The sequence below is a fragment of the Gymnodraco acuticeps genome, unplaced genomic scaffold (genome assembly GCF_902827175.1).
Source record: "Gymnodraco acuticeps unplaced genomic scaffold, fGymAcu1.1, whole genome shotgun sequence".
Classification (NCBI taxonomy): Eukaryota; Metazoa; Chordata; class Actinopteri; order Perciformes; family Bathydraconidae; genus Gymnodraco; species Gymnodraco acuticeps.
The window spans coordinates 21,610-34,007 of record NW_022990161.1 but is presented as its reverse complement, the minus strand read 5'-3'; the positions used below and the strand labels follow the sequence as shown (position 1 = coordinate 34,007).

General features: G+C 41.1%; 1 protein-coding gene across 1 annotated transcript; it reads left to right on the top strand.

Moving 5' to 3' along the window:
* On the top strand, positions 1-6,904 carry LOC117546999 (C-type lectin domain family 1 member B-like). Its single transcript, XM_034217458.1, has 8 exons — positions 1-246; positions 872-943; positions 2,057-2,116; positions 2,592-2,663; positions 4,327-4,497; positions 6,114-6,277; positions 6,422-6,525; positions 6,603-6,904. Exons 1-8 carry the CDS (start codon positions 243-245, stop codon positions 6,727-6,729), a joined length of 774 nt encoding a protein of 257 aa, XP_034073349.1. The 5' UTR covers positions 1-242; the 3' UTR covers positions 6,730-6,904.
* The last annotated feature ends 5,494 nt before the right edge of the window (positions 6,905-12,398 follow it).

The window sequence follows — 12,398 nt, the reverse complement described above, 5'->3', positions numbered from 1 at the left end:
TTTATTAGGAAATCCAATATGTTGGACGTGTGACTCTATTAAAACCCGGTGAAAGGGCCGCACGTTTTCAAGTTCCGGTTGAAACTATTTTGGAAGTATCAACATGACATGAGAACAGGAGATTAAAAAGATGCCATCTCCACCTCGAAGCAGAAGTCGACTGAACCGTCACATCAGAGAGACGCTCTCATCAGGACTGCAGCAGGACTTTGTTCGGGACGAAAGGAAACATAATCGAGGATATGGGTAATTAAAGAATATTCCAGAGTTTATGTGTGTGTGTTTCTGTCTAAGATACAACCTATGATATGTTTTTCTTTTCATTTACCAACATGGTTTGCTATGTATGACTATATATGCGTAAGTTGCTTTTGAGGCTAGACCACTCCCTAGCAGCACATTATTTTAAATATCCAAATTAATTTAAGATTGAATCTTTAAAATTGTAATAGATCAGCTCTGCTGAACATAGAGACATCATGTTTAATGCATTTGGGGATTTTTTAGAGTAAATTAAGGAAGAAGCTTGTAGTTTATCAATATGTTAACCACACATGATGAACTATTGTACTAAATACTAAATGTGCTTCATTTTCAACAATAACATGAACAAATGTTTTACTTGAAAGAGGCAGATTTGAGTTTGTCTAATTGGTCTTTAATCTCGTTTTAAAAAGTCAGCATGATACACTTCTCCGTGTGTTTTTAGTTCTGCTTTTCTGCTCCTGATTCTTTGCGTGACAGCAACTGATTTTACATCGTTGAGTTTGATTATAAACTCCATCCTTTAGTGAAATGGTTCCTCATGCGTGCTGAACATAATGGGAGGGAAGCTGCATATCTGATGAAACAGTATGTGTTTATCTTCCAGAGGAAATCACAGGAGAAGCTGACTATGTGAATGCACCAGAAGGCCCTGCGGATAAAAAGGCACCGCGTCCAGGTGAGCTGTGAACACAAGCAACCATGAGATTTATTCAACAGTCATATTATTTAAATAAAATAGTGATGAAGGTTAAACATGTGAATATTAAATCAGCTCTTTTTATTTTATATTAACTGTTAATTCATGTTCAGTTACGTTACTCAGTCCAGAGGCCGCTTTTATTCAATGCATTTTCCACCAATAGCAGTGTGTTTGCTGATAGTCTTGTTTTTCATTACTGCACATCATTTATTACAATTCTATTTCTGAGATTTCAACCATATTCAATGTAAATACTGCTATAGCAGTTTTACATGTATAAAATATATGTATTTTAGTATTGAAAAAGAAAAAAAATTGTTATTATAGTTTTCTTAAAATTGTTTTCTATCTGTGTTTTATTTTAATTTTAATGTATGTACCAGAACACCAACGGCCCGTCCACACAGCGGCGTGCGTTGACGCTTGGCGGTGGGCGTGTCTGAAGCTTGGGGATTTTTTGCGAGCAACGCGACCAACAACCAATCACATGAATCTCCCGCCCCCGACATACAAAGCAATAGCAATGTTAAAACAAAGTAAACTGGATATAAAATCCCCAAACAGGCGAAAACCTACCAGTTTCACCCACTGTCTCTGCCACCTCCCTCCATGCCTGGTTCCTCCGGTTTGTATCCCGGTAGGTGAAGAGAGACTGATCATACAGCACCGGGTGATTCACTACCGCAACAATGAATTTTCCCTCCATTTTTTGGAATATGAGGAAATGACCTGCGTAGTCTCTCCCAGCATACACGCGGTTTGATTGGCTAGCGCTTGTACTGGCAGATTTGCATAAACGAGATTTCATTGGCTGACTCCTCCGTCGAGGCGTCAAAAGTTGAACATTGCTCAACTTTTGAAGCGAGCAACGCCAGCAACGCTCCACGTCGCTTCCCAAAATGCAGTTCGGCTAAAAGTGACGTCACCCCATTCAAAGTGAATGGGCAGAAGCGTTGGAAGCTTCAACGCGCGCCGCTGTGTGGACGGGCCGCAAGTCAAATTCCCCCTATGTTAACCTACCTGGTAATAAACCTGTTTCTGATTCTGATAAACTTCATAAGTTAAACACATGACGTCTATATTTTTCAGACGACACCAAAAAAGGATCTGCACCAGAAGGCACCGTGGATACAAAGGCATCCCATCCAGGTGCATGATCAACACATTTCACTATTTAATACTGTTAACATGTTTAAAAGAAACATAAAGGTAAAACAGTGAGATAGTGACTATGGTTACAATTGCTAAGCGGTATGCTTATAATGTATTGAAAGCGTTAGCTTAGCCTGTTAAATTATTTTAGGCCATAAGACTATTAAACTCTTGAGCTTGCACTTGTGTTTTAAGTATTTTAAATCAAATCAAATCAAGTTTTATTTATATAGCACATTTATAAATGATTTTTGGTGGAGCCAAAGTGCTGTACATATAATAAAAATAGCCTACAGTAGAGACACTTTACAGCTAATACAACAGTATTATATATATATTAATAAATGTGTATATATTGCATGTTTTAACCAACCAGCGGCCAGAGTTTTTAGACCAAACTGTATCTGTGTATATGACTATGAAACCTTTGAAACCTTTGTTAAGGTTTTTTAACTGAATGCTTGTTTTTCAGGCTTGAGGTTTGTTCTTCCGATAGCAGTGTGTTGGATCATACTGTTAGCCATCATGGGTCTTCGTATCTACTGTGAGTATCTTCTGTGTGAATGTCAGTTCAACAGTTTGTATTAAATGTGACCTGAAGCTCTGTAACTCTGTGTGTCGATCCAACATCTCCCCTCTCGTTTGCTGCCACAATTTAGCAATAGGAAGCTGACATGTGGCATGAAAGTGAAGCGTGTGTGAAGTTGTTTGCTTGTTTTGCTAATTGGGCAAAAAGCCGCAGTTTAAAGTTCCATCCATCCATCTTCTCCCACTTATCCGTGGTCAGGTCGCGGGGGTAGCAGTTCCAGCAGAGAGCCCCAAACGTTCCTTTCCCTGGCCACATCAACCAGCTCTGACTGGGGGATCCCAAGGCGCTCCCAGGTCAGCGAAGAGATATAATCCCTCCACCTGGTCCTAGGTCTACCCCTTGGTCTCTTCCCAGCTGGACTTGCCTGGAACACCTCCCTAGGGAGGCGCCCAGGTAGCATCCTAACTAGGTGCCCGAACCACCTCAACTGGCTACTTTCGACGTGAAGGAGGAGCGGTTCAACTCTGAGTCCCTCCCGGATGACCGAACTTCTCACCTTATCCCTAAGGGAGACACCAGCCACCCTGCGGAGAAAACCCATCTTGACCGCTTGTATACGCGATCTCGTTCTTTCGGTCATGACCCATCCTTCATGACCTTAGGTGAGGGTAGGCACGAAAATGGCCCGGTAGACAGAGAGCTTTGCCTTCTGGCTCAGCTCCCTTTTCGTCACAACGGTGCGGTAAAGCGACTGCAGTACCGCTCCCGCTGCTCCGATTCTCTGGCCCATCTCAAGCTCCATTGTTCCCTCACTCGAGAACAAGACCCCAAGATACTTGAACTCCTTCACTTGGGGTAAGGACTCATTCCCTACTTGGAGTGGACAGTCCATCGGTTTCCTGCTGAGAACCATGGCCTCAGATTTGGAGGTGCTGATCATCATCCCAGCCGCTTCACACTCGGTTGCGAACCGATCCAGTGAGTGCTGAAGGTCGCAGACCGATGAAGCCATTAGAACCACATCATCTGCAAAAAGCAGTGGTGCAATCCTTAGTCCACTTAACTGCAGACCCCCTCCCCCACGACAACGCCTCGAAATCCGATCCATGTATATTACAAACAGGATTGGTGACGAAGCGCAGCCCTGGCGGAGGCCAACCCTCTCTGGCAGCGCACCCGACCCCATCGCTGTTTCCCGTAGGTGGTGGGCCCGCGGGACGGAGAAGCGGAGGTGTTGCCCACGTTGCCTTTTCGGGCTGTGCCCGGCCACCAGACCGGTGGACAGTTTAAAGTTGTTCCTGTTAATCAGTAAGCTCCGTGACTTATCCTTCCTGATGTTCAAACTGGCTCTGTGCAAAGAGGTATTTCAGTGTTTGATACTTGAAGTACTTGAGTTACCAAACGCACTGTAGACTGCAGAACTTCCCATAATCTTCAGGTAAAGTTTAGAATATCATTTTGCACCAAACAAAGCAGTTGTTCACGTGTTCATATGAGCACTTCCAATCAAATCAAGTTTTATTTATATAGCACATTTAAAAACGATTTTTGGTCGAGCCAAAGTGCTGACTATTGATTCAAGATAGATTCAAACATGTGAACCCATTCTTCAATATCTATTAAGAACATTTAAACAGAAGTTTCACAGCCCAACACCTCCCTCTGTCTGTCTCTGTAGTTACCTCTGAACTTTCTGAAGACAACGCCAAGCAGACTGCAGAAATCAAGACGCTGACATCACAGAAGGATGGCTTGACAACGCAAATAAAAGAAATGGAGACAAACTGGACTGAGCTCAACGTCAGTCGAGCTCAGTGGAGCATCAATGAGTACTGCAAAGAGGGTGAAGGTATGTTCAGGAACCATCAACGAGGATAAATAAGCTTGACAATATATATTGTAAAACAATATGCAAATGTATCACGTTACTAAATTTGATCCTGTCTTCCTGCAGTAATGACAGAACTCTGTGTGGTGAAAACAGAGGAAAGGCATTTACTGAATCATTGCACAGAGATATAGGGTGACCACTGTAGAAACAGATAATATTCTTAGTGCTTGAAATATGAGAACTGTATGGCAGTATACTACCATACGAGCATATGTGTATCGCGCGTTAAACCCTCTGATTTCTCTAAAGACATTTCTTTATTACAACACCACACATGTATTTGTTTTATTAACCTCTGTAAACCGTGATCGTTTTTCTCGCGTCAAGGTGAGAAGCTTAAAAAGGAGACTAAATGGAGTCTCTGAGAAGGTTCAAAATTGGTACTTTAATTAATAAAAAGCGCGGTAATGTTACAAACAGGATATTGTTCAGTCAGGAGAGAAAGACTGCAGCTTCCTCTCCCAGGTGCCGGCCGTGCAGAAGAGAACTTACAAGCATTCGTCCTTCCCGCTTGCTGGCTGTTCGCTCCTCCTTTCTGTGAGCTGTAGTGACGTAGGAGACTTCCCCCCTCGTTCGTCTGTGTCCGATATCAAGTTAAACAGAGGATTTCGACATTTTACATTCATTGCTTACTTCCACATGCCTTTTCTCCTCCTTATCTCTTTCATAACTTTATATGTAATACATGTTAACGGCGTCAATAGCCACTTTAATGATACTAATGGGCGGTAGTCCCGGATGTCGTCATGAAGAATTTTCAGAATAAAAGCTTGGTATTGAGAACTTCCGGTTTTTTCCAGAATAAAATAGCATTTAAACTGACGGTATGTTTAAGGTACATTATGCCATAAAACATTGATTTTAATTTATAACACCTCTAAAATACAAGTAAATACTAGAAGTTTTAACTTGTGGTTAATCGTGATTAGTCGTTTTAGTGAATATCGTGATTACAACTTTTTATCGATTGATATCAGTTTAAAGGTGGGGTAGGTAAGTTTCAGAAACCGGCTTGAGATACACTTTTTGTTATATTCCATGGAATGCTCTAAACATCCCGATAGCAATGAATATCTTAAGTGCTTTGACAAAAAATCCATAAAAAAACGTCATCTGTGGAAGCCGTAATACTGTAAAAAGTACAACCAATCCGTTTAGCCGGGCCGGCTAAACGGATTGGATTGCCGCCTTGTCTGTCAGCCTTCCATCTCGTGCACGCACAAATGTATCTCGTGCCCTCATTGGGCGTGCATTGCGCGTTCATGTGTGTTGGAGGAGGTGCTCTGTAAGGAAGTCTGAAGGAAGGGGCGGCTGTGTACTTTCAAATGTTAGTGCACTCGAGCCGGTTTCTGAAACTTACCTACCCCACCTTTAAATGTCACTATATATTGTGTTTGTTTTGCATTATGGTTTACTCATTTAAATGATCATTTAACAGTATTAAAGTGCCTTGTTGTTGAAATGTGCTTTATTTTTTGCCATTTAACAAATATATATCCCAACAAATAAATAATAATGATCACAATTACAAAGCAGTCACGATGTGGATAATGGGTTGGTCTCTGTTGTTTCAGGGAAACTGTGTCAACCTTGTGAGAAGAACTGGTTACCCTACGGGCCGAGCTGCTATTCGGCCTATAACCCTGACCCTACAGGGTGGTTAACCTGGGAAGAAGCTCGAGAATACTGCAGAGCGCTTAATGCATATGTGGCTGCCGCACATAATGAAAAGGAAAAGGTAACACAATTATGTAATGAAAAAGTATCTATCTATCTATCTATCTATCTACCTACATTCCATACCTACAGTATATATCTATCTCATAACATGTTGATTTGAGTATTATATTTAAATACCTGATGACTGTTTCTCTATTGTCAGAACATCATCAATCATTACAGTATATCAACTGATGGAAGCTGGATTGGCCTGAGAGTTGAAAACGGGAAATGGAAGTGGGCAGATGGAAGTGATCTGACTAATAGGTAAGAGACACGTTACTAAACACTTTGAATCATAAACATCTATCAGCCTTTATCTAAACTTCATATTTTTTCCTCAGCTCCTGGGTAGACCCACCTACTGAGGGTCACTGTGCACTCTCTGTCTGGCGCAACACAACATGGTCATCAGTGAGCTGTGAAGAGAAACGACGATGGATCTGCCAGAAGAAAGCTCTATCTGTTTAAACACTGCAGTCATACTTGTACTCTTACAAATGTTTTTCTTTTACTTTTCAGAGATGCAGTAACCTCATTGATCATATCAGTATATAGCGATCATTTGATATAAAAGGACCAAAACTTGCTCAATTTGCTTTTTGGGAAAACATTTAAAACGCTGCTTTATGTGGGCCAATAGGAGTCGCTACATCTTTGGTTTAACATAATTAGCTCAGAGCTGTTTTCTTAAGAATTTGTATTGTGATGTTTTCACATTTTAATATGTAGAGATGAGAGTTATGTGTGTGATTTATCTAGAAGTTAATTCGTGTTTTAGTCCCACTGTGTTGTAGTTATTTCCTCACAAATCAGTAACACATGAACAAAAATAAAGCGTGCACTCCTAGATTTCACTGGGTCCGTCTGCGTTGTGTTACGGCCCCTACACACGGCGGCGTGCGTTGCCGCTTGGCAGTGGGCGTGTCTTGAGCTTGGGGAGTTTACGCGAGCAACGCGACCAACAACCAATCACATGAATCTCTCCTGTCAATTGCATAAAATGTTTTACATGTCACACTTTACATGATGAACATTTATGACATTAATGTCTATGGTGCTATTTTACGCAACATTCCATGCTGGCTAAATACAGTCTATGTCTGCTAGCTGTCCATCCAAACGAAGTAAACTGGATATAAACTCCCCAAACAGGCGAAAACCTACCAGTTTCACCCACTGTCTCTGCCACCTCCCCCCATGCCTCCTCCGGTTTGTATCCTGGTAGGTGAACAGGGACTGATCATAAAGCACCGGGTGATTCCCTACCGCTACGATTATTTTCTCCTCCATTTTTTGTTATATGAGGAAATGAACTGCGGTCTAGCTCTCCCAGCACACACGCGGTTTGATTGGCTAGCGCTTGTACTGGCATTTTTCATAAAGGGGTTTGATTGGCTGACGCCTCCGTCGAGGCGTCAAAAGTAGAACATTGCTCTACTTTTGCAGCGAGCACCACGAGAGAAGCTACGCTTTGCTCCCACAATGCAGTTCGGCGAATCATGACGTCACCCCATTCAAAATGAATGGGCAGAAGCGTTGAAGCGGCAACGCACGCTGCCGTGTGTAGGGGCCGTTACGGCCGTGTTACGGCTGTGCCGCGGCGTTCGCAAAGAATCGCGGCCACTCGTCAAAAGGCGCTTTCACACCGCAGTACTTTTCCCACTTTAGTTCCGATATAGTTGCGTTCACACCAAAAAAATCCGGAACTAAAATTAGTTCATGGGAACCTTTTTACCCCCTTTTCCGTGGGAGAAAAAGGTTCTTATGTCTGATTGGCTGGGCGGATTGCAAACCACGCCCCGTAAAACTTCCAAAAAGTTTTGTGAAGCCGCCATTTTATTATCCTTGCATTAGCCCAGCGTACAACAGGGTTGCCAACTCTCACGCATCTGGCGTGTGACACACGCTCTCACGCTGCCCAAACTATTCTCACGCCAAAAACAAGATGAACCGGCGATCGTTTTTGGTTGGTTATTTACAATGTTGAGTTGACAGCTGCTCAAGCTGTCGACCCGCTCCCTCCCCGCCCCCACCACTCTTAACAACGTTAACAGACAGCAGAGCAGTGGGAGCCGGTTGGTCAATCCCCGACCCGTATTGCGCATGCGCAGATTTAAGATCCAGTAGAAATTATACAGAAGTAAAAGTCTGCTGGTTATTGTTCTACTAGGCCAAAATAGAGTCAAAGAGTATATGAGAGTGAGAGTGCGTTAATTAATATATTTGGCAGTTTGGAGTAAGTCTATAGATTTGTTTGCGTGTGTGTTTCATGTATAGGCCTCTCACGAAAATGTATTTTGTTGGATACCTTTTCCCGGAAATTATTGCGATAAACGATAATATTGTCGGCACCGTTGTATGACCATTTTAGACCACTGACATAATGATAATATATTCAAGTACATCCTTTCAAACTGCTAGTCACATCCTCATGTAGCCTACATGGCAATTTATCGAGGTCAGAAAAGTTATCGAGTTCATTTTTATTTATCGTACAATAAGTCAATTAATTGCTTATCGCGACAGGCACACAATAAAACAGTGGAAACAAACATGTGTTTGACTTTCATTAGTGAATGAAACTGTGTGTCCTTTATAGTCTGTCCAATATTGTGTATTTGTATATATATCCTATATATATGCTAAGGTCCCGCTACTGACACGATAGCAGTCATTTAGTGCGCATATGCGTAATTAAACCCATGATATCAAAATCTCACTTCAGCCAGGTACCCAAAGTTGGCAACCCTGGCGCACAAACGCAGAGAGACCAACTTATGACAACACAAAATAAAACATGGGAGCGGTGGAGATGAGGAGGTGTCGGCGTTCTGGCGATTTACTCGGAAGGCTTCAGTAGAAGCTGCTGGGAGTCCCAGCAGCTTCTACTGAAGCCAGTCCCTAACTCCGGGGACTTCCGGCCGGGGACTTTGGGTGGCAGTATACGCCGTGAAGTGGTTTGCGGCCTGCCAGTAAACCCAAAGCAGAAGAAGAAGAAGTGACGTCAGCAGCTTCATTTGCCTAATCCTCCCCCAGGGAACTTATTCCGGTGTGAACGCGATCTGTAGCCTACTTACTTCATGAGAACTAAAAAGTTCTCATGAACTAAGTTCTGATGAAACTTTGTGGGAAAAGTTTTGCGGTGTGAAAGCGCCTACTGGGTGCTATTCCACGAGACGCGCCGCGTTACGGCTCAGAAGCATCCAAGAAGCGTCTCAGCGCTGGGCTCCGCTAAAAATAGGATGCTGGTCTATTTTAGACGCGAGGCGTTGCATAGCGCCGGGCAGGAAGTGGACAGGTCGCTGATGAATGCATTTTTTTATCACTAAAATACAGCAACACATCTTTGATTCATGTCGTTTATAACTGGAATATTACAAGTATTATTAACTTTGTCTGTACAAAGTAGCCTGTCCAGGAAATATGCCCAAATCAACAAAAACTGCGAGCCGGCACGAAGACTCTCCGATTCTGAAAAGCGGCCAGTAGGGTTTGACGCTGTAGGAGGTCGTAAAAAAAACGCGGCGCAGACGGACCTGGTGGAATCCCGGGGTAAGGCAATATGATATTTTTTTAGTGTACGTATTTAATGAAGTAGGCTATGTATATTCTGTGTGCAACCAAGCAAGCTTTTGGATTTGTATCTATAGTGTTGTAGAGCCGATGAAAGGGAGTCAGAGGCGGTGTGTACAGTATGGAACTCCACACTTTATTTCCATTAGCATAAGGACAATGTATAGTAGTACATCTGCTTGCTACTCATGTCAAGCTAGTCAAAACCACAATAACGGTGCACTCACTAACTCGTCCGTGGTGCAACACACACTATATGACTCAGTGAATTATGTCCTGTAAATGTCACCACAGTGTATACATTTATAAAAATATATCTTTACACTCAGAGGTGGAATAAGTACTCTTACTACTTTGCTTAAGTAAAAGTAGAAGTACCAGAGTGTAGGAATACTTTGTTACAAGTAAAAGTCCTGCATTCAAAATCCTACTCCATAAGTAGGCTATAGGGAGAAGGGGGTAAGTTGAGCCAGTGGGTAAGTTGAACCACCCCCTGTAATGAGGCAACGCCTTATAGTTGTAATTAAGTGACCAGAAATTATGCAAGCTCCACCCATTTCTCATTGCCTGTGAAAGAGAGATACTCATTGTGGTCTGGGAAGTAAACATTTTTACAAAAAAAACGTTTTTTGCTTGTCAAAGTACATTTTCTAGATGTCAGCTAAATCGGCATGTCAAAAAAAAAGTATCCAGGTTTAAATACATATATTGTATATGTTGATGTGTTGGCAGCGTATTAAACCATGTGAATCATTAAGCTAAAGATGACTCTGAATTGTAATGCTAGGCTATTTTTTCTAAAATGGTGGCTATGGGGTAAAGTGAACCACGGGCCTTGGGGTAAGTTGAGCCAGTTTTTCAATGGAGAAATTAATGAAAGTAGGCCAAGTTGATAATAAGAGCTCATAGGCTACATTTAAAGTTGAATTTACCCTGTGTTTGATTGGTAAGATGTATGAAATTGTATCACCATTTGTATGATTACTTTTCCTTTTAACATGTTAAAACAAAATCAATCAATTCAATCGAAATGTATTTAAAAATATTTGAAAAACTAAGTTTGTATTTGGTTTGTTATTTATTGTTTAAAGTTACCTTTAAGATTTGTTGTAGGTATGCTCAGGTTTGAACAGGTATGCCCAGGTTTGAACCGTGGTTCAATTTACCCCCTGACCTGGATCAACTTACCCCTACACTGGGGCAAGTTGAGCCACAAGACTTTTGTTTTTTAAGAAGTAATATTTTCACTGCCCTTGATCAAATATTAATTATTATCATTGCCATTGATAGGAGACATCCTGAATTATAGGTGTGTGTTTTCATTTTTACTACGTGTCATTTCTCCTTGCTTAGAGGACAGCATAACTAAAACATGGCTCAACTTACCCCACTCTCCCCTAAGCATCAAAATATACTTAAAGTACAAAAAGTAAAAGTACTATGCAGGATGGTCCATTTCAGGATAATGTGTATTTTATGTTTTGATTATAATTATTGATGAATATTATGTTTATCATCGTGTGTTAAACAATTGATGTTAGCCTAGAGGTCTAAGCATTGGTTGTAGGGTAACCTTTTGCCTTTTTTTAATTGTACATTATATCTATGTTAAATCACTTATAAATGAATATGCTTCATACTTCCAATGATGTAGTTCCTTAATGCTCATGTGCTTACAGTTCCCTACCAGTAATACAATCTTTAATTTTGGTAGAACTTTACTAAATGAGAAGGGAAGTTGTGTAATATTTTAGTTTCATCATGTTTCAGTGTTGCACTTTGTAGACAGTCCCTGCAGATAGAAGTTGTGCAGCTCGGAGGACAGCGCTAATATGCTTTGTTTTGATAGACATTAGGTTAAAAGCTCATAGTCTACTTTACTAGGGTGCAGTGGCGTTTTTATATGTACAAAAGTGGTGGGGCACAAACAACTTAGATGTCTATATATAAGCTTCTGCAGTGAGGTTCATGGCTGGTGAGGCTCTGACTCTTCAGGTTTAGAAATATTATATTTTGACCTAAATCAAAATATAATATTATTTTCAAAAGCTTTTTTTGTCTGATGCTTCAATTAATTTTAAACAGACAGTTCAACAAAAGGATACCCAAAAAATGTAATTTTATCATTTAAATATTGAATTGTTCTCTCTTAGTAAGATCCCATTTTCATGGCGGTGGTAAAATTGCAGTCTTACCTTGACATGAAGATGAAGTCCATTTGCCTATCCTTCTGGACAAAAATCTCTATTACTTTTTTGTAAAAGTCCTCCTTATGTTCTTGTAGTTTCAAAAGTCTATCATAAATCTGATCTAATCAATAGATTTATGATTCGAAAATTATAAAAGTAGGGTAGACATGTGGATATTATCCGGCTGAACAAAACGTGCATTTATCAAACAGGTTTGTTTCCCACAGATCTTATTTGGAGCTATTTTCTAAAATCCTATGGAGAAATATCATTGCTTTTTTGTGGAGGGAAGCCATGCGCAGTTTATTTCCTGGTTTTAGTACGCCTCACTGCAGCTCTCTCTCCTCCTCTTCACACGCCACACTTTTCGCGGCA